This window comes from Mirounga leonina, unplaced genomic scaffold, assembly GCF_011800145.1.
Source record: "Mirounga leonina isolate KUSES-001 unplaced genomic scaffold, KU_Mleo_1.0 Mir_168, whole genome shotgun sequence".
Classification (NCBI taxonomy): Eukaryota; Metazoa; Chordata; class Mammalia; order Carnivora; family Phocidae; genus Mirounga; species Mirounga leonina.
In genome coordinates this window covers 51,811,191-51,834,111 of record NW_023270426.1, presented here as the reverse complement: position 1 = coordinate 51,834,111, position 22,921 = coordinate 51,811,191, and the positions used below count along the sequence as shown (strand labels likewise).

The window sequence follows — 22,921 nt, the reverse complement described above, 5'->3', positions numbered from 1 at the left end:
ACTTTATTCAGAAGTAAGTGTTGGAACCTGATCCCAGGGCAGATTGCGCTGGCTAACAGCTGGCAAGGGGGGTCCCTGCCCTGCACCTGTTTCTCACCCACCTGCACCATCCCTGGCCGGTTGGCCTTCTTGCCACCTCTGGGCAACCTTGACGCTGAATCACAGTTTGTCGCTGGAAAAGTGAAAGGCAGGGTTTTCCAGCATTTCCCATCACCTAACTACAAAGATATTTTAAAAGTTTCTTTGTTTGCCCTACAAAAGGAACAACCTACTCAAAAGACACAAGGAAGGGCATTACCTTTGGAATAAAACCCAACAAAGCAACTTCACAATGATTCCAAACTTTCCAATACCTGTTCAACACTTAACTCATAAGGTTCTAGAATCTCCAGAGAGAAACAGAATATATAGAAAATGTGTAACTGATCAGCATGTAGCAGCTTATGCACCAGGAGGAGGTGGTAACGCCCAGATATAATTAAGCCCCAAATTTGGTAAGCACAGGTGCTCCTGGTGGGGGCTCAAATATTTGTTGAATGAATGGACAAAAGTTCTGGGGAGGATACTTGACTTTGAGATGTGTGGTAATATGTTACCTAATTCTTCTTAAACTGGCGTTTGGGGAAATTATTTTAGCAGATGTGAGGTGGGAGGCTACTTGAGGAAGGCACAATGCAAAATGTGGAAGATATGTTAGGACAAAAATAACTGGGAGGAGGCAAATGGCAATGAATGACACCAACTCAGTGAAAAGAAAGAAGCCATGCGGAAAATAATTTATTCGACCGTTTTCTAACAAACAATTCTGCATTTGAATGACTTGCTAAAATCCAGCCTTTAGACCTGAAGAGCTGCGCTTAAAAGAATTTTAAATACTGCCCACAACCTTGAAATCACATAACTCCCAGGCTTACATCTATATGTCTAAAAAGAGAGTCAGTCAATTTAAAAAGCATTTATCAGAAGAAGGAAAAATTTTTCCAGATGCTATGTTTTCCACTGGTTTCTAGAGAGGTGGTTAATTGATAGGAGTGTAGCTTTCAAGACAATGACAAAAATTAGAGAGAAAAAAAAAAGCAGTTTGGAAAGGCCTGCTTTTAATTTTTAATTTTTAAATTTTCTTAGTTAATGCCACATGCCAACAAAATTATCATTGACTTTAACTCGAGAATAAGTCTTAGTAAAGAGTGGTCTATAAGTTATACTTTGTTCTCCACGCCCTGACCCATAAAAGGGAAAAAGACTGGTAAGGAAAGCTGGTAGGCAAACCTCATCCCCTTCCCCATGGAGAAGACAGACCCAGTCAGGAATGTGGCAGCAGTAGAACCTTTGACATTCATCCAGGAAGAAACTTTATTATGCAAAAACATTAGCAGATACAGGTTGGTGGCATCTGGAAGCAGAATGGGCAGGAGAGGAAGCACAAGGAAAAGGGCAGCAGGTAGGCAACCCCTTAAGACCTGAACAAAGGGATGCCTGGGTGGCTCAGTTGGTTAAGCATCTGCCTTCGGCTCAGGTCATGATCCAGTCCTGAGATCGAGCCCTGCATCGGGCTCCCTGCTCAGTGGGGAGCCTGCTTCTCCCTCTACCTGCCACTCCTCCTGCTGTGTTCCCCCTCTCTCTCTCTGACAAATAAATAAATTAAAAAAAAAAAAGACCTGAACAAACCGGTTAATGCCCCAGTGCTGAGCTGGCTCCTTGGAGTCCTGGGGGACAGGGGCACTGGTCCAGAGAAGGGCCCCAAGGACTCAGTCCTGCATGCCACAGGTTCCAGAAACACCCCCTAGGTCCACAAGTGATTATGAGCATGTAGAATGCAAACTGGAAGAAGAAGCTACTGATGTATATAAAATTCCGTATGGTGTTTCTCAGTGTTTTCTGTCCACGAAAGCCATCCACAGAAGGTTAAAGAATCCTGCTGGTTCTACAGAGGAAGCTAAATCTCTGTCCTGGCAATAATGGGAACTGAAAATAAGTTCCATTTAACACACTGGTTTCCTAAACTCTTAATTCTGTTTCACACAGACTTAAATAAATCCTGTTGTTAATTTCTCACTGAGTTTTCTTTTCTTGTTTTTAAAGACATGCATGGAAAGCTTAAGGAGAGTTTAAAGGATAACAATAGGGATGTACAAAAGATAAGAAACAACTCTGGTAAGCAGTCAAAGGAAGTAAGATCTTCTTACTTGGTTGTTTGCCTGGACCACAGAAAAAAGAGTTAGAAAATCTATCTTCAGGATTATAAAAAAAAAGAAGAAAATCCATAGTTATCAGATAACAGTTTCTGATTTTATATTTTATTTTATATTTTCTAGAGCACTCTGACAGATAATTCATTTGTGCGTAAGAACCCCTTACAGATCATTTTGCCAGTTTTATGAATGAGGAAAATGGTAAGCTACATTGGAATCTAGACTACAATTCAGGTTTCCAGACTTCTCTCCTCACCTGAGTCCTTTTTGACCCTGGAACTCAAGTGAAATGTGATGCCCAAGGCAGTCTGTTCTGAGGGGGCGGCGGAAGGACAGGACAGATTTTGATAAAACAATACAGCAGGATCGAATATGATAGTAATGAAAATAAGTACCAGCCTACATGCCCAGGAAATCAGGAGGAGCCAAAAGGAACTTACATAGTTGGCCTAATTAAATTAAATAGAGCATTCTCTCACTTTGGCTTCCCTTCATGGGAAATCTGAGTTTGGGAGCAAACACTGGTTGTACCTGGTAGATAGCTGGGATTTCTTAGCCTGGACATGCAGAGGTCAAAGGGGAAATGGCGTGGACAACTGGAAGTGAATGGGCGCTAATTAGTAAAGATGAGACTAACATAAAAAAGTGTGTAGCCCATTGATTATCTTCCCACTTAGTGCCTTTATACAACGATTTGCAAGGTTGAAGCAGGAGACAACAAATTTGTCATTAAACAGAAATAGTTCATAGCTGTCAGCTTCTCACATTGCAACTCAATTCTCTCTTCTTGTTCGCAGCATCCCCATCCACACCCACTGGCAGGCGACAGGAGCCTCATTGTACTTTGGGGCTGCTGAGCAGGGGGCAGCATCCTCATCCACCTATTCGGTGGGATGTCTGGGGTCTCCTGACCTTTCACCGTAGACCACACTAGCTTCAGCTCCTGCCACGGCCAGCACTGGGGCGGGGGGGGGGGGGGGGCTGGCACGGGAGCCTATAAATCACTGTCCGAGTGCAGAAGGTGCTGCCCTGGTTGTCAGAAGGGAGGCAGGGCTCTGCTCCATAAAACCATATACATCCTTTGTTTAAGGGACACAGAATAGACTCTGGGACAGAAGTAACTTTTCTAAGGAAAGATTTAGAAATAGCAAAAGCATTGTCAGTGTTAGCACATGATATTCTCGCCCTTTTGAGTCAGAAGTGGCTTTGTACGTTTTGCCTTCAAGCTGTCTGCACCCCAAGAGCTGGCCAGCGAGATCAGGGGTTAGGGCCTGCGCTGGGCAGCCAGCAGCCTGGGTGTGCAGCCTGCTTCTGCCACCTGCTATCTGTGTCATTTCACTGTTTCATCTCCGGAGGCTTCCATTTCCCCATCTGCAAAGCTAGGCTAATAACCATACCGACCTGCCCTCCCTTAAAAGGCTGAAGTGAGGGGGTAAATGACTTACTATTTGAAAGCTGCTTGGAACAGTGCCTGACACATTAGTAAGCGATACAGTATTTGTTGGTAAAAAAACAAACAAAACCCCACCACCAACACCACCAAAAAGACACAAAACCATTGCAAGTCTCATCATTCAGATTTGTGCATAAGAACCCCTTCTTATGCCTTCTAAGTGGAGGGTTATGTATTCAAGTTGCCTATAAAAGACTATGTGCCCCGTATCATAATTAAGACAGCCTCAAAGCTCAGACTGGTTCAGAGATCGTTTCTATGGAAGGCAATGGCACGTCCTCCTAGCTCAGTGCTGGCTACACATCTTCCCCGGGAGTGGACGTCAGGAGATCTCATCGAGCTGTGGTAAGGACTTGGGGAAGAGTGGCTTGTAAAGGCCTGGGCATCTTCAGGAGCGTGAGGACAGGAAGCACCCACACAGTGCAGAGAGTGGTGTGGCCCAGGGAGGCAAATTTTCTCCAGCAAAGAGCTCAAAGATCAGGCATCTGTCCTCTGAAGACAGCCTTGCAAGTGGAAAGAAGAGCCGTGACACAAGAGCAGAAACTGAGCAGCAATCGTGGATGGGGGAGCCCCCCATGGCAGACTGGCAGGACCAGGTGGAGATAAGAAGGGGCTGAGTCCGAGGGCAGGACAGGGCTGGAAGGCAGCTCAGTGCTCTCAGAAGGGTCGACGGGAGCTGCCTAGTCAGTAGCTGGATCTTACTTACACTTCATTTTCCCACCCACACTGGAAGTCTGTACTAGGCTCATCCTTGGCCCAACCTCCATTTCAGATTTGGAACAAAGAATAAATCTGAACTTAGTGCTCTAATTTGATGCTAGATTTAGTGTCTTACTAAGCAATGCCGAAAAATTTAAAAATTAAAAAAGGGCCCCCTGTCATCTGTCGAGGTAACTAACAGAAGAGACGAACTACCTAAATTCTCATTTTAGGACACCCTGATCCCTGAGGTCTCTGAACACACAAAGTCCCTGCCATCCCAGCAGCACCCACTTTCCCACCTCAAGTAATCAACTGGGCATGATCCCACTGGACCCCGGGCCTGAAGCTGCAGGCTTGAAGCCCAAACGCAAGGATGCTCATTGGTACGCTCCCTTACTGGGAAAGAGCCATCATCTTCTTTGGGACTCCAATACCGATGCTACTTAAAAGTTTTGTTTTGTCTACAGACCCAACAGAGGTGTGCCCCTCTTTAGCAGGCTCATTGTTGGGGCCAAGCGGAGATGACCCGTAGTTTCCTGTTTCAGAGGAAGGGGGCCCTGCGGGAGAGAGGGAGGAGTTCTGAGCCGAGTTCTGAGACCAGCTGGGTCTGGCTCACGGCTGTGCTTCCGAAGGATCTAGGACTGTGAGGTTATACTAGAGCCATTCGTCACACGTGGCTTTTTAAATTTAACTACATTAAATAACGTTCAAACCTCCGTTTCTCAGCCACCCTAGCTGCACTTCAAGTGCTCCATTAGCCACATGTGGCTACTTTACTTGGCCCGACAGATACAGAATGTTTCCACCATTATAAAAGGTTCACCTGGACAGCGGTAACTGACCCTCTCTGAGACCTAATCGCTTCACTGGTCCAATCGGGGTAACACCATTTGCCTGGGTTTAGGCCCTCACAGGGCTCGGCCAGGAGCAGCCATCTGTAACGTAAAGCCCCACAGAAGATACAGTGGCAGAGCTGGAAGAACATGTGTATCCCGACTCTGGGCTGCAGCTTACCTCACGTAATCCTCACGATCGCTAGAAGAAAGAAGTGACATCGTCCACACTTAGATGGAAGGAGAAATGGAGGCCTGGAGGAGGTGAATAGTTTGCTCAGCCACACGGCTGATAAATGGGAGGGAGGGGATTTCCATCCAGGTAACTCTGACCTTGAAGCCCATATGCTCCTCCACCATCGCCCCACTGCTTCTCCAGGGGGCTTCCTGAAGGTCCCTCTGCTCCAACATCCATACATGGACACAGTGGCCTGAGGTCAGCTCTGACCGGGATTTCTGGAGGTGTGAAAGCTTTCACCTCAACTACTGTGCGTGACTACAAAGTGGAGTTCTGAGAGCCACCAATTCTTGTCTTAGACCCCAAACTCCATTTATTTGTTAAGTGTGTTCAGAAAGTGTTACAGAATATGGATTCTAACAAAGAGACTCTGGGGTCTGTGTGAGTGTATTTGTGTATTTTTACATGATAGAGTATATATAAAGCCCTCTTATAATGGGAGAAGCATGTATATGTAACAAGTATCATACATAGTGTTAACAGTGAAAGAAAACAAACTGGGGGAAATGAGTGTAACTGGCCGAGAAAAGGTCTTATCCTTAATATAGAAAAAGTACGTAATATCAATAAGAACAATACTAAAACCAACAGAAGATTGGGCAATGCCCAGGAAGAGGGGCATGGGCTGGGAGGGGCCCCTCGGGTGCTACCATATCTTCATCAGGGTGGTCGTTTTACAGGTGTGTTCAAAGGTAAAGTCACTGAGCCACACTCCTAAGTTTAGTGCCCTTTAGATGAAGAATTAATGGCTAGGTAAAATGCAACAAAGCATATAAACCGAAATATAAACTTGAGAGGTCTTCGTCATCAGCTAAATGTGTGCTCTCTTTGTCCCCCAAACAATGAATGTAAGAGGACCGAAGTGAGTTAGAGACATAACAGCTGAGTTATTTTGATATATTCTGTGAAACAGCCCACCCAGATGACCTGCACTTCCTGTATCACAAACAATGATGCAATGATCAAGCAGCGGTACTCCTTTTCACTGATCCCATTAAACTGCTCTGTCGGCCATCCTTCCCCACCCTGCACGTAGTTTTGGGCCGGCACCAAAGTCTTGGAGAAACTTGAGGTACAGGAATTGTCTCTTCCATCAGAATGTCCAATTCAAAACATTGATCCAAGTTCCAGTTCAGTCCAGAATAAGACATTTCCTTCCTAGCCTAGCCTGGCCTGCTTTCAGCCTGGAAGCCTACCCAAAGGCCCCCCGTTCTTTCCCCAACACCTCCTCTCCACTTCTCGCTTTCCCTTCTTGCTTTCACTTTCCCATGTCAGGGCAGGTGGAGCTGGGCCCTGCTCTGGATATGGCAGGTGGACGGTGGCTAACTCCTATGGGGCACCTGGTGGGATTTCTGGAGCCCTCTCCACTGGAGACTGAAGACCAGCTCCCCTGACTCAGGCAATGTCTGGATCCTCTCACGCTCACATCAACCCGGTGTCTGGCACCCTCCGGTGCTCAATTCTTGCTAGTGAATGAATGAAGGAGGTGAGGGAAAAGAGAGGAAGGTAGCACTGCAGAGCCCTGAGGAAGCAGACACAAAGATGAAGGAGACAAGTCCTGTCTGCAGGGAACTAGGGCTCCTTGTTGGGGGATGAAATGTTCACCTCCTGTCCTTAGCTGGAAGGGATTTGGTCACACCCACCTACAGTGGACTTTATGTCTTTCTCGCTTCTTGATTCTATGTTGCCTTTATTTTATTTTATTTTATTTTTAAAGATTTTATTTATTTATCTGACAGAGAGACACAGCAAGAGAGGGAACACAAGCAGGGGGAGTGGGAGAGGGAGAAGCAGGCTTCCCGCTGAGCAGGGAGCCCGACACGGGGCTCAATCCCAGGACCCTGGGATCATGACCCGAGCCGAAGGCAGACGCTTAATGACTGAGCCACCCAGGCACCCCTCAATGTTGCCTTTAATCCTCCCTACATCCTTGGGGGAGGCAAGAGATGGATGGGTGTTCTCATTCTCAGAAGAGGATATTAACCCCCAGTGAGGGCGAGGGACAGAATCGGGCCCCACAGAAGATACAGTGGCAGAGCTGGAAGAACACGTATATCCCGACTCTGGGCTGCAGCTTCTGCTAACCCATAGACAGGGCATGTGGGAGGAACCCAGCCAGGCCTTGTGGCTTCACTTTCCACATGAAAGGCAACAAATGAGTGAAAAAGCACAACAAAATGAAGAGAAACTAGGGCAGAATGTATAACAGATGAAAACTTTTAGAATCAGAAAAAAAAAAAAAAGGCATTCTAGCCTTAACCAAATACTTATTAAAGGAAAGCCTAGAAGTTTCCAGAATGGCGTTCTAGCACACATTGCAGGGAAGGAGTTGAGGGTGACATCCTAGGGAAATTTTATTTCTCTGGAGAACCAACACTCATAATTCTCCCACTCTATTTCTCCTGAATTAAGTTCAGGGTCGTATCTGCCAATATTAGTTACCTTCGATGAGAAGTGAGAAATAGATACATGATACGTAATATTTTGTAGAAGACTCAATTCTCTAGATTTTTGGGGGACAAAGCTACATCTTGTCACTTCCCTGAGGCTTTTCTGTTTTCAGTAAATTGAAGTGGTAGTCTTGGTTGGTCTACCATGTGATGGAGAAATGCAACTGTCAGCATGTTTGGCTGTATTTTTGAAAAGATTACAACTTCTTACTCATTTTTTTGGAAAAGTTATTAATTAAAAATAATCAGGTTGCCACAATAATGTTACAGTCTTCCTTAATGGACTCAACCTGCACAAAGTGAATCAGATAATGAAAAATCCTATTGTCCAAGTCCTTCATTTTGTGAGGTGAAAACCAAAGACAGCAACGATGAGGGTTAACTAGCAGAGTTCTTTCTCTCTTTATGCACCATGGCGGTCAGCTTGCTTGGGGTCCGTCAAGCCAGGGGCAACCCCCACACCTCCTGGGAGCTAAACTGGCTCAGGCCATGCCAGGGTGATGGAGAACTCACGTGAATGAGGAAGGGGACAGGATGTGCACACGATGAGGTTACACCAGGACAATGGGAAACCAACCACAGATCCTTAAAATCTACTCACACATTCAGGGAAGGTAAGAAAAGACAAAGGAGTGAGTGGTAAGAGCTTCCTCTGGCACATCAGGGTCTACATTTTATACAATAATCATGTCAGGACAAAAGACTGAATATCTGAGCAATGTGTACCATCCACATATGCCTCCAATGTAGAAAAGCTGGGATTCCCAGTGTGGGCCCCTAAATGGAATTGATGACAAAGTGCTTCCCCACATACAAGCACACCTTGAGTAACAGGCTGCAAAGTAGCTGAACTGTCCGAACAACAGCTAACACTTAGGGTGCTTTTTGGATTACAACTAAAGGCCCCAGGATACAATCTGAATAAAGAGACCCTTGCTTTCATATCAATCCACTTTCTATTCCAGTGACTTGGTGTTATTCAATCTAATACTGCCTGTATGCACATATGTATTTATGCAAGTACAATGCAGCCAAGGTCAAGCCACATGATAACACCTTACTGTAAATCTCTTTATCATAGAAGCAAGGGATTCAGTACACCCATCTCCCCGCCTCTGAGTTCTCTTCACCCAAAGTAAGGTAAGCCCAGCATATTGTCAATTGCTTTGCGATTCTTTTCTAGCTACTACAAGAGTTTTATGTGAATTGTGAGGGATTCCTGTTTCAGTTTATTAGAAAAAGAGGGCACTGGGGATTGACAGAAAGGAGATGAGGCTGATAGGGAAGCAAGATTAGAGGTTTTGGAGAGAAGATTTGCAGATAGGAGGAAGCTGAGCCCAGGTCAATCTGGGCTTTCACTTTCAGCAGGGAAGACAAGCGAGGGGCATCTGCTAAGCCTTGGGTACTGAAGCTATTCCACATCTCTGAAGCCACCGCAGGCCCCCGGAATCAGAAGTCAGGACCCTGAGTCCAAAACCAGAGAGGGATGGGATGGACAGTCAGACACAGGAGAAACCTCATTATCATGTATCTGCAATGAGGCAAATGGGACTTACAAGCAGCTCCCTCAGATGATGAGGAGGAGAGACTAGACATTTCCAATGGACTCAGGACGGTTCTCGGAATCTGAGTCATATGGGATCCATTTTTATTTATTTAAGATGTGTAAGATAAAATTTTTACATCCTATATTTAATGTGCTACCTTCATTTTTATTTTAATTAACACTTAAGAATTGTCACGGGCTAACTGATGGTGAGGCCCAAATCCCACTTTTCCCAATTAGTGAATTCTCCAACAGGGATTCCAGGCACCTGGCTCTCTCGTGACCCCAATCTCATGGACTGTTGTCACCAAGGGCCATGTGGCAGACCCATGACAGCCTCTGAGAATATAATGAAGTGAGACCTGGAAGTTCCTTCTCTTTTTCTTTATTCATTAGCATGTTACTCACATTTTATATGTTTAATGCGTTCTGATCTGAGCCATGGAGGGCTCCCTTCCCTCTCTTCAAAACTCTCCTGGCAGGGTGCTAGGCAGCCACCTGTCTGCCAGGGCCCGCCCATTATTCGGCAGTGGGTGACAAAAGCACAACTCGTGGGGCGCCTGGGTGGCTCAGTCATTAAGCATCTGCCTTCGGCTCAGGTCATGACCCCAGGGTCCTGGGATCGAGCCCCACATCGGGCTCCCTGCTCAGCGGGAAGCCTGCTTCTCCCTCTCCCACTCCCCCTGCTTATGTTCCTGCTCTCAATATCTCTTTCTGTCAAATAAATAAATAAAATCTTAAAAAAAAAAAAAAAAAGCACAACGCATGTCTCAAGCCCATGAAGCAAAGGAGGCCCTTCCCTTACTTCATGAAATTGTGAAACGGGTATAAATTTTACGAAGGTGTACTGAAAACACACAAACAAATAACAAGGTGTCCTGTCAGCATGATGCAGTTTCAAAACAGAATACTAGGAACCAAAACATCCAAGGCATGAGGCAAAGTATCTCCTAAATCCGCCTGAGAAAATACTCCCTGACCAGACACCAGAGCGTGTGGGCCCAGAGTGCTGCTCATCTCCAGGGGCATCTGCTGCTTACCTGCAGCTACGGGGAGGGCCCTACGAATGGCGCTCCCTGGGGGGCACAGTACACTGGCTCTAGCGCCTCAGGTGGGTGCCGTTGCCTCAAAAGATGAGCAAAGAGGGGCCGGGCTTCACCTCCTGTGTCACGCCAGATCTGATACAGTGGATATTTGGCAAATATGCACGTGTTTGCTTTGATCTGTACGTCTGTCCTATTTCTTCCCTTTCTGTTCTAATTCCAAGGTTTCAGACCCTAACTCCAAAGGCTCAGAAGGCATTTTACAAATGTAACGACTTAAAAAGTTGGTTTTAAAAAAAATCCCTTGAAAGCAATTAACGTTACCACTGAATTACCTGTGCGTGCTTTGAGACCCAGTGACGGAGGACATTCAGGACTCGATTGGTGGCTGTTCTCCGAATAATAAACTCTTTGTCGCATGTCCTCTCAGTGTTGTTAAATCCTTAGGAGGAGAATAAACACACACATGTCATTAAAGCCAATCCCCAGGAATCTGGAAAAGGTCACGTATGTTAGGACATGGGTTAACGGACACTCACAAATACACACCTTGGCAGGTGGCTTCAGAATGTGGTGAATTCTGCTTACTTACCTGTTATACCCTCAGCTGTGAGGCTACCACATAGATAACAGGTGCAATTAAATGAATAATGTGCACACATTTATTAAAGGCCACTGATTAAAGCTAAAGCTGATCTAATAACATTTGCATTTATGCGTGCCTTGTTCTAGAACATAAAGCCAAGAAAGTTTTAACAAAATATTTAAGTGAACATTAGTTATACTTTTGTCCCAAAGTCATTATACAACCAACAATATTTTCAATAGTTAGATGGAGAGGCCCATGCCTAGGCTCATAGATGATACAAATATCTTATTATGCACCCATGTATTGAGAAGCAGGATAGCATAGTGTTTAAGAACACGAACTCCACAGTCAGACTATCTGGGTCCAAATCCCTGGCAAGTTACAGCACCTCTCTGTAACTGGTTTCCTTGTGTCCTGCAGGGGCTAATGCGTACCTACCTCACAGAGTTGTTACAGAGATTAAGTTAGTTAATACATGTTATAAGCATTTAGAATGACACCTGGAACAATAGTGAGAGCTCAATAAATGCTAGCTATTATTACACTTCAGTACTGGTTGATCGTCTCTGGTTCCCCTCTGTGCCAATGTAGGTCTCGGTCTTGACCACCTTTTCACTATGAAGAAACTATTTTAAATTTTTTTCTATTGAGTCTCCATTTTAAAAGATTTTACCTTCCAATCATAATTAAGTGACATATTTCTTTTAAAAATGAATGCAAGCCTTATATAACTTCACTGGCAAACTTCCTGAAAGTTGTCTAAACTCACTTATTCCGTTTCCTCATCTTCTACATGCTCTACATCCTACTCACCCCATCTTACCAACAAAACAGCTCCTGTTAAGGTCACTAATAACCTGCATGTCTCCATATCCAATAGATATCCATCATCTCTCCATTGGAAAGCTCATCTGATAAACACTTATAAGCAAATCCTCATGTATTTATAACCCCAGATCTCTTCTCTGGGCTCTGGATCCATATATCCAATTGCTTCTTGATATTTTCCTCTTAGATGTTTCAAAAACCTCAAACCCAATCTGTATAAAAGAAAAAGCCATGGCCTTTCCACTAATCCTTGTCCTTATCCAGTGGTTCCAATTTCACTAAAGGAACATCACTAGCCATCCAGTTATATAAGCCAGAAACTCTGTTTCTTCCTGATAATTTTATCTGCTAAGTAAATCTCAAATCTGTCCATACCTTCATGTCTACAAACCCAAAATTGAAGTTGAGCTGCCAGCAACTCTCAATCTGGTCTACTGACAATTGTCTTGTCATTCTTGCTTTCTCAAATCTGTTCTCCTCTCTAAAGTGAGAAAGATCTTTTCAAAGGCCAAATTATATGTGTCATTCCCCGGTTTAAAGCCCTTCAATAGCACTTATGATAAACAGAAAAGCTCCTTAACACAGCCCACAAGGTCTTCCATGCTTTGACTCCTAGCTCCCTCTCAGCCTTTTCTGGAACCATATTCTTCTCACTTCTCCCCTTCATCTCACCACCCTTCTTTTAGTCCTTCATCCTCACCCCAGGGCCTTTGCACATACTGTGCTGCATCTGGCACAATTATCACTCCCCTTTTCACTCAGTGGAAGCTATTCTTGTTTATTTCACTTCCCCAATTAAGCCCTTCCTGGCCTGAGCTGAATGAATCATCACATCTCACAGCACCATATGCATTTTTGCTTTCTGGCACTTGTTCCATTTACAATTTCACATTTATTTACGTAGACGGGGATCGGATATGTTTTTGCTGAGCACAATGAGCACATACCTGGCATGTAGCAATGCTGTACATAATATCTATTTGCTGAATAAATGAATGAAAGCCTGGATAGTGGGAATTTACTAACTATTGAATGTGATTTGAAGGTAAAGATGATAGAGTGAAAGACTAAACGAATAGTCCTCAGACTCTATGAATTGAGTTAGACCAAAAAAATCTATGAACTTCTTAAGGGCAGAGGCCCCTTTTGCATACTGCTCTTTGGATGTGGACAGGCCTCTTCGACCCTCTAGCAGACAACCATCAGAGGATCATGATGACGTGCTCTTGGCAGAATAGATCTCTTTTTAAAAAAATCTTTTGCTATTAAAAGCTTAAAAATTCTGGGTATAATATAATAAATATCTTTTAAAATGCATAGCTGAGTTCTCAAGAATTTTCCAGGGTCAAACTCACAGGGACCTGAAAACCAGAACCAAGCCTCTGAACTGATGCTAGCAGCCCCAAGAGGAGAGCAGCTCACCAGCCTCGGTAACACAGGATTTGGACTGTAAATCCATGTGGTTCGGAAGAAGCCCCAGGGCCTTCGTGAAGTATGGGTGAGAGAGGATGTGAGGGCGATCTGGCTGCGACAGCTGTCACCCCATTGATCGCCAGGGTTGATTCGGCTGATCTGGCTGGCTAGGCGGGTGTCCCCTTCCTCCCTCACCGCTCCATGTGCGTCCCTCCCGAAGCTGCGCGCTCGGTCGAAGAGGATGACCTTCCCCGATAGAGGAGGACCGTTCTTCGGTCAAGGGTATACGAGTAGCTGCGCTCCCCTGCTGGAACCTCCAAACAAGCTCTCAAGTATGGGTGAGAGAGAGGGGGAACTGAGACTCCCACATAAAGCTGGAACTCGCAAAAGACCAGTCCCTCTGTGAAGAGCAGACTGGGGGAAAGTGCTCCAAGGGCACAAGGAGACAGTGAAGAAGCTTGTCTGTCTCAGCCTGAATCTCTGTGAATATGGGGGGAAAAAGCCTCCCTGAGAATTGATAGCCACAGGCCCACTTCATGTAGGTTTGAAGCTCAGATTAAGCCACTGCTGGATGGTCTGTCCCTCTAAATGAGAAGCTAAAAAGTGGCCCAGGCCAGTGATAATCCCGGGACCCCTGACAAAAGTATACACAAAACCTCTCTGGAGGGGCAGAAACTCAACCTCAGCCTGTACTGGACACCACCAAAACAAAATAAAACAAAACAAAGAAACAGCTCCAAAGAAAAACTCACAATCCCAAATCACAATACACTCAAACTGTCTGCCATGAACAAGGATCAGTAGACACAGGGACGAGGAATGCCCCACCCCGCCCCTCCACCACTACCAAGAATTCCAGGTACCAGAACTATTAGATAGATCCAGTTCAAACTAAAAATGTTTACAAAGACTACTGATATGAAAGTGGGAACTGAAAACATGATAAAAGAATAAAAAGATTTTAAAGTCAGATTTTACAAGAACCATATAACACTTCTTCAAAGCTGATAAAATTATTCTTTCAATTATTGTTAAAAAAAATAGAAGAGTCGAAATCGAAAACTCAGGGACAGATAAACACTGATTAGACAGACCCCACTGAATAAACAAACAATAAACTGGAAAGAGATTTAAAAAACAGACTTCAGGGGCGCCTGGGTGGCTCAGTCGTTAAGCGTCTGCCTTCGGCTCAGGTCATGATCCCGGGGTCCTGGGATCGAGCCCCGCATTGGGCTCCCTGCTCCGTGGGAAGCCTGCTTCTCCCTCTCCCACTCCCCCCTGCTTGTGTTTCCTCTCTCGCTGTGTCTCTGTCAAATAAATAAATAAAATCTTAAAAAAAAAAAAACAGACTTCAGAAAAGTGCTCAAATGCAGTACAAAGAGTTTAAGAGCGAAAACAGAAAAAAAGGTATTAAAAGACATGAGGAAAGAATTAGAAGTTCCAACAAAAAATCAGAAGGTCAATATAGGAAAATAATTTTTTTGACTTGATGGAAAACATGAATCTTTAGGCTCAGGAATTGCAATGAATCCCAAGCAGGATAAATAAAATGAAAGCCACACCTAGAAAAACTGCAAAATGATGGAACTCTAAGACAAAGATAACTTTGAAGCAACTGGTGAGGATATATTTATGATCTGTAAAGGAAAGGCAGATGAAAAGGATAGAAAATGGTATGGGGAATGGGGTAAGTAGACGAGAAGGCTCAAATCAACCAAATTAGAGTAGAGACTTCGACTGGAGTGAGAGCTGGGGAATAATAAGGCACCATCATTTTGCCAGAGGATGGAAGTCAAAAGCTCTTGGAACACTGAAAAAGGGTAATGAGACTGAGTCCCCCACCTACATATAAGTATAAGGATGGCCAATCAGTGAGATGAGAATAGAAGATGGGAGTGAGAAATGGACAGAAAGATAAAAATCAAAGTGAAATATTAAGAAAGAAAAGCAATTTTAACAGAGCTGCTACTCCTTTAATGTATTTTGGAAAAAGCATCTATCACTACTTATCTCTGCATCTGCATCAGGGGTAGGTGGCAGGGGAGTTTTATTTTGAAAGAAAGGCAAGGAACACTCTTCTGCTCTCCAAGTTATTTCGTGTCACACATTAAAAGGCCACTTAAGGGGTTTTCTTTATCAAATTTCCAATATTTCCATAAATTCAAATCTCAACCTCTCTTACCATTTAGATTAGGATTTGATTATACGGCTTGGATGTTCTTCATAACTCCTTCTAGTAACCATGTTATTTATCTTTTCTGTGGTGACCACAGCTCTGTAAGTTCTCACTATCTCTGCTGCTCAAAGTACATCACCTGCTGCCACTTGCAGGACTCAACATGCTCTTGGAAAGTGACCGGGTACTCACTTAAGCGATCCCCAACCATGCGCACTCAGTGCGGCTGGGACAATCCACAGCTGGTAGGAAAGGTACTAAGATAGCAGGAGCAGCCTTCCAAGTGCTGCAGGAACGCTGAGAACCAGGGAGGGAAGGCTTCAAAGACACACATTCCACTGCACCCTCACAAGGCTCGCCATCCCTATACGGCTCCAGGATGGACAAGAAGTAAAGTCCAGAGCAAATCACTTCACCTCTCTGTGGCTCAGTTTCCTAACTTGTAAAATGAGCAGAATAAAACCATATAAGGTTATGTTAAAAATTAAATAATTCCTGTAAAACAAGGCACTCAATGAAATGATATTTATTCTATTCTCACCTAGAGCAGGCTTCATCCATCCATCCGCCCCCTTGATCCAATGGCCCTCGCTAAATACTTTTGACAGAAAGCTAGTGATAAGCACATGTGAAAGCAGCAAGGATCTGATGAACATCAACTTATTTCCCTCCTGGAGAACCTTTCTCACTGCTTGATCAACGGATGGAGATCTTTGATTTTCTAGAGAAATACTCTCTCAATTCTATGTAAACCAGCACCAGTGTAGATTCCCTAAACCAGATACATGAACCATCTTTCTGAGGGGCCATACATGCAGCAAATGCTGTTAGATCAAGTTTTATAAAAGGAGCTGCTGCTTATTCATGAACTGAAATTAATGCCTTACCTGGGCTCTCATGTGCTCGCTCACATCATCGGATATGCCCAGCTCCCCATTTTTCACAGACTTTAAAACTACATGATCGGAGCAACAATTTTCCATCACTCATCAGGTTTTCTCCTTATTTTAAGTCCACCATCTAAACTGGGGGCTGCCTGGGCAATATTTATTTCTGAATTTTAGCACGAGCCACACAGCTAATTGGTGGCAATTCCATGTGGAAGCTACTCGATCCGAGAATCACAGATCTATCCCCCAAGGAGTTCTTGTGCCATTTTTCTGGAATAGCAAATAGAAAATCTTTGCAGGGCTTTACACATCTTTCACTTGTCAAGTGTGACAGCACAATGAAACCATATATACCAAGAGAGTTTCTTTTATGAATGCACATATCTAGAATACAGCACCCCAAGGTTCCTGTCTTTCCAACTTTTGCATATTCTTTTGCAGTTGTAGGCACTGGTCAAAATGACTAATGTGGGCAACAAAAGCCATCTGGAGAAGTGATAAGAACTGAATCACCATACATGTGAATTTAAGAATGAGATTCAACTTTATGCTCCTTCCCCCAGACACCTTGTGAGTCACGCCACCCCCTATAGCAACTGTTAGATGTGACATCTCTCTCATTAAATATACACTCTTTGGTGAAGGGATTTCATCTCAAGCATCTTTGTAGGCCCTTCAGCTTTGCACACAAGCACTCAGCAGTTACTTAATAAAAATTCCATCACTCCCTATGGAAACTATTTGAAAGTGTCTGCAAGTGCTTTATATCTGAAGTAAGGGCATCCTTTTACCATATTACTGTGATGACCACACATTTGAAATCTATCACAACCAGAACATACAATAAAGGAGTTGGGAGGGAGCCAAGGAAGTTGAAAAATGGGGGGGGGAAGGGAAAGTTTCATTTTATTCTTCAAATGATATGATACTCGGCCAACTTCACTGCCTACTTTGTGAGAGGCAAGTAAAATAATGTGATATGGAAATAAGATTACACACAGGTGAATTATGGGCTAGTCCAGTTAGAGTTACCCTGAGGCTACAGAGGACAAACTCTAAAAGACAAGGAGTTCTTGAGCAGGGTGAAGTGTTTTTAATGTCAGAAGTAGATCACCAAGAATTGGACCATAGAGCTCTTATTACTTCCAACAAAGCATCTTTAAGCCATCCTTCTGAATTGGTGAGGAAAGTCAGAGTAGAATCCGAAAGAGCCAAAAAGCAGAGAGATAATAATGCTGTCGGTGGTCCATGGTGGTACGCTGCCCGGGAGAAAAAGTAAATGCTAACAATTGGTTACTTTATCAAATATCTAGGAACTGTTTCTTGTTGTGTTTTCATCACCACTATTTTGCATTGCTGTCTTAATAAATTTAGGCTTGTTGAATAAATGCACTGTGATCACTTTAATGTTTACATCAGTGAGGGAATTGAAAAAAGTATGTCAGTGATGCATCATTTTTCATTTTATACAAAGGAGCCTCAATCTCTCCAATAACATCAATGTTCTCAATATGCTTTGCTTTATCTAGTAAATATCATCCTAAAAAATCATATCATATAATTGGTTTGTACATTTCCATGTACATTTCTATCCTTTGGTTTCTGGCATGGAAAGATCATTAATATTTATTACTGCTTTTTGCCAGGTACTGTACTAGGAGCTTTACAAGTGGTATAGAATTTCACCCTCACAACCAAGGACAATAATACCAATTGCCATTTATTGCATGCCCACCAAGTACTGAGTAAAGTATTGTGAACAATGTGGCTTCTTCACCAACAACAGCATCTGAGTTGGGGTGAATGTTATCCCCATTTATGGATAAAGAAACAAAATCAAAGAGGTGAAGAAACCTGGCAAAGGTCATAGTTACTAAGCAGCAGAGCCAGGATTTGAGCCCAGGTCTGTCCATTTCCAAAGCCAGAGTGCTTTCAATGGCATCTCATTGCCTGGATGCAAAGTCGAGACTTCAAATTTTTCTTACAAGGTGGTAAACCAACACTTAAGGCGACAACAAAGGATGCTGGAAAGCGAGTGCTTCTCTTTTAGTTCTAAATTTTGAGGTGTGCTCACAGAATGGCCCCGATTATAGAAGTATGTGTTTTGTACTGCAATGAATACCAAACAAAACCCTTTATTTATCTAACTAAAAATAAAATTTTCTCAAAATGTGCTCTTTCCCCAAATTCATTATGTTTCCTATTGTAACCAACATATAGACCAGTGCTTTTTAAACTTCCAGTCCCATGACTCATTAATGGGAAATTAAACCAGTTTAGTGGGCTTTAGCAGAATTTAAAAAATGAAATAGATGAAAACTGACTATTTGAATAGACTGTACATAGCGGGGGTGAGTATTCTTGAGGGAAACTTTTGTATCAATTATGTATGTGTGTGTGTGTGTGTGTGTGTACCCTGAGTCAAAATGTAAAATGTTATTTCTTATAGTATGTTGCAATAAAAAAGTTTGAAAGTGACTGATCTAGACAACCTGATTTTTAGACTATATTTAAACTATCTGCATGAATTTCCTAGAAATCCCGGGTAACTGTGTTCTTTACTCTGAAACATGTCTGCAGGAACAAGCAGAGCATGCTTCTTCTCTTACCGTCCCCACTTTGCTTCTGTCACCAAATACTCTCCCCACTCCGTGCCCAATCCTCCAGTTTGTCCACCACTGTCTCATTCCTTGGTTCCCGGTCTGTGCTCCAGCTGACTCCATTCAGTTCTCACTCCCTCAGGGACCTAACTGTCTCATGGTTTTTCTGTGCACTCCAATCAACACCTCCAGTTCCAATATGCCCCCAAATCCCTCATTTCAAGCTTCTTAGGAGAGATTTCCACATAATGACACATTCTATCCTCATAAGTAATACACCCAAGAATTAAATGTATGTTTCTTGCTCTCAAGCTCCTCCCCATCTTAACTTTCCTGTTGAGGTAACGGGATAACCACAGTTTCAGCTTCTCAGGTGGGAAACCTCACTCTTCTCTGTCTCTCCTTTGCTTTTCCCATTCAGTCAGCAAACACTGTTAACTTTTTGGTAGCATCTGTCAGATTTATCCCCTTTTCTCCACTCTCCTGCCACAATGCTAAGTCTGGGTTCTTCACACATGTGTAGTAGCTACTGTCTCCTAGATAATCCTCCTTCTTTCATTCTCTCTGTCCTTCTAGTCTTCCTCCACCCATAATTCAATTATTCAGCCAGCAGCTGTAGAGCCTCTACTGTGTCCCAGGTACTGTGTGGTGCTGGGCGACCGAGATGTGGTCCTTGATCTCATGGAGTTTGCTTTATAAATGGGGACGAGATAGCCTCCAAACAAGTAAAACGCCAAAGTGTATAATTGGAAACCCTGCAAATGAGCAAGTTGCCTGTCTCTTCAAAAATAATCTTAAATCTCCCTTTCACTTGTTACTGTTCTAGCACAAGTACTTCTATCGTCTCCCCACTGCACACTGAACCAAATAGAAAATACATTCCTAGATATGAAGAAGGTAAGTTACTTGCTCAAGATCACATAGCTAGTATACTGGGGAAAAAAAGGTGAACACAGACAAGCAGGAGATTTGCACATACACTATGCTGAACATCATGATAACAGTGTTCTATTGCTAAGATATGCATGAGGCAATGAACAAATGCTGCATAGTGGTTTTGGGGTTTTGTGGGTTTTTTTTAACCTATTTATAAATGTGTTCTTATCTCTCAGTTTTTACGTTCTTCTTGCATTAACCTGAGATTTTCTCTAAGTACAATTAACTTTAATAATAAAAAAACATACTTTTATAGACTGAGGAAAAGAAGCTCAGATTTATCATTACTGTGATAAAAAATACACGAAGAATGGCAAAATCAATATCTTTCACTTGCTTTCATCTTTCAGGGAAATAAGTAACTAAGACTATCAGCTGAATTGTTTTTATGGATTTTTAAAAATGTGTGCTGTATAGATCCTTTTTTTTTTTTTAAGAGAGCAAGAGAGCAGGTGCACAAGTGGGGGAAGAGAGTCAGAGGGAGAGAGAGAATCTTAAGCAGGCTCCATGCCCAGCACAGAACCTGATGTGGGGCTTGATCTCACAACCCTGAGATCATGACCTGAGCCTAAATCAAGAGTTGGACGCTCAAGTAACTGAGTCACCTAGGCGCCCCTGTGCTGTCAAGATTCTTAAAGGAATAATTTTACACTAAACTTAAAAACTTGTGAGAGCCTTTGTGTATTACTTCTATTCTCACAATTCCAGAAAATCTATTCCTTGTTTTTACAGATGAGAAAACTCAGGCTCAGAGAAGTCCAGTCGCCACCTAAGGTCACAGACAGTAAAAGGAGAGAGACAGAATTTATGGCCAGATGATCTGATTCTAAAACCCAGGCTCTTCCCACTGAAACACACTACCTGAGTGACTGCTCCCAAGAAGGGTAAGGTGCTCCTGTTTATTGCTGTGTAATCTTCAGCCCTCCCATTGCTGCGGCCACCAGCTTCTGTGCTGGTATGGAAATGCAACAGGAACAGGAATGCCAGTAAAGAGGGTGATGGTGACTTCTGCCCAAGCAGAATGAGGGCATTTGAGGAGTCGGTGGAAAGTGAAGCCAGCAAGCAAGGAAAGTAACTTGTCAGGATTATTGCTGAGACAAGAAGGAAAGAAATAGCCTAGAAACTGAGAGGTGACACAAGTTCATAGGAGACAATAAGTTGAACCAGTTTGAAAACTAAGATATAGCAATCTAAAAACAAAATCAAGATATAGATTGCTTTATGTCAGAGTTTCTTGACAGCACAACCAGTATTAGTCAAGAGGCCTTCGAAAATACAGTGAATGTGAGGACTTCGGGGGAATATCGCAGAGTAGGAGGACCCCAAGCTCACCTCCTCCCACAGATACATCTAGATAACACCCACATGAGTGTAAACGACGCAGAAAACAAGCCAAAGACTTGCAGAACAGACCCTCCACAGCTAAATGTACAGAAAAGGCCACACTGCAGAGGGTAGGAAGGGCAGAGACTTAGTTGGTAGCTAAACAAACCCATGGCACTGCCCTCGGAGGGAGGGACCCTGCAGGTGTGGAAAGACGAAAGAAACAGATAGGCCAAGCATGGAGAACCTGCCCAGGGAAGACGAATAACATTTGGCTTTGAAAACCAGAGCTGTATAACTTCATGAGTTCTTACAGTCAGTGGGGCTTAACACCTGGAACTTTAAAAGTCAGCAGGCTTGACTCTGGGAGAGCTTCAGGGCCACAAGAAATGGAGTCCACACCCTTAAAGAGCCCACACAACCAACAGCCCTTTGGAGATACAGCAAAGGAGGAGCAGCTTGAAAAACACCAGGAGTAAACAGGAGCGAGACTTCTCTACTCATCTCAGAGCATGTGCTGGAGGGGCAGGGATCCTTGGAAGACTTCTCCAGGAACAAAGATGCTGGCGGACCCCATTCCCTCCATTGCCCCATAGCCTAGACACATGGACACCTATGGGCACCAGTCCTGCACCAACACTCCCTACATTTAAATTGCTAACAGCATGCCCTGCCCCCTGTGTTCTCCTATGGACATGCTCCCACCAGCCAGGCCTGAGCACTTGGTCTCCTCACACAGCAGATCTGCACAAACCTTGCTAAAACTGCTTGCCCAGCACCCACATTCTCCTGCAGACATGCCCCACCCCCCTCCAGTACACCCTTGGCCAGAGCCCATCCAAAACAGTGCCACAAGCCTGGCAGTGTGCAAGCAGCCCTAACAGGGACCAGCACGTCTCCAAAGGGATTCCTGCCCCAGGAGGAGAGGAAGATAACCAACACACACCAGTCCAACTGCAGCTCCAGCAGTTGGGACAGATATCTGGTCTGACTGCAGGCCCTGTTCACCATTGAAAGTTTCTGAGGGGACGACATAGAGAAAGCACCCTGCAGTTCAGGGCTACTATAGCTCTGGCAAACCCCTAGTCTGACTCAACCCAAGCCCAAAGCAACCCCAGACTGGCCCACTAACAAGGCACAGACTAAACCCTGCCCAAACAGGTAAAGAGAGCCATTGCAGATGACTGGACTGAAGGCAAATGTGGCTCAGCCACAATACTAGGGGGCATGCAGCATTGAGAAGACAGAGAAATATGTCCCAAATGAAAGAACACGACAACATCACAATGAGGAGCTAAATGAAATAGAGATAAGTAATATGCCTAATAGAGAATTTAAAGTAATGGTCGTAAAGATACTCACTGGACATGAGAAAGAGTGGAGGATCTCAGTGAGATCCCCCAACAAAGAGATAGAAAACCTAAAAAAGAACCAATCAGAGATGAAGAACTCCATAACCAAAAATAAAAATACAGGAGAGGGAATAAATAGTAGACTAGAGGAAACAGAAGAATGGATTAGTGACCTGGAAGACAGAGAAATGGAACTGGAAAGGAAAAAAAAATAAAAAAAATTAAAATAGATATAGGGAATTCAGAGACAGCATCAAGCATAATAACATTCATATTATAGGAACCCCAGGAGAAAAGAGAGAGAAGGGGACAGAAAATTTACTTGAAGAAATCATAGCTGTGGGACGCCTGGGTGGC

General features: G+C 43.7%; 1 protein-coding gene across 3 annotated transcripts in view; it reads right to left on the bottom strand.

The window, feature by feature from the left end:
- Window positions 1-22,921, bottom strand: part of RASGRF2 (Ras protein specific guanine nucleotide releasing factor 2) — a 237,917-nt gene that overhangs the window by 32,653 nt on the left and 182,343 nt on the right. For all 3 annotated transcript variants that reach the window (XM_035014761.1, XM_035014762.1, XM_035014763.1), the window contains one exon: window positions 10,793-10,899. In XM_035014761.1, the coding sequence (XP_034870652.1) occupies window positions 10,793-10,899 (107 nt within the window). The remainder of the gene's footprint in view (window positions 1-10,792; window positions 10,900-22,921) is intronic.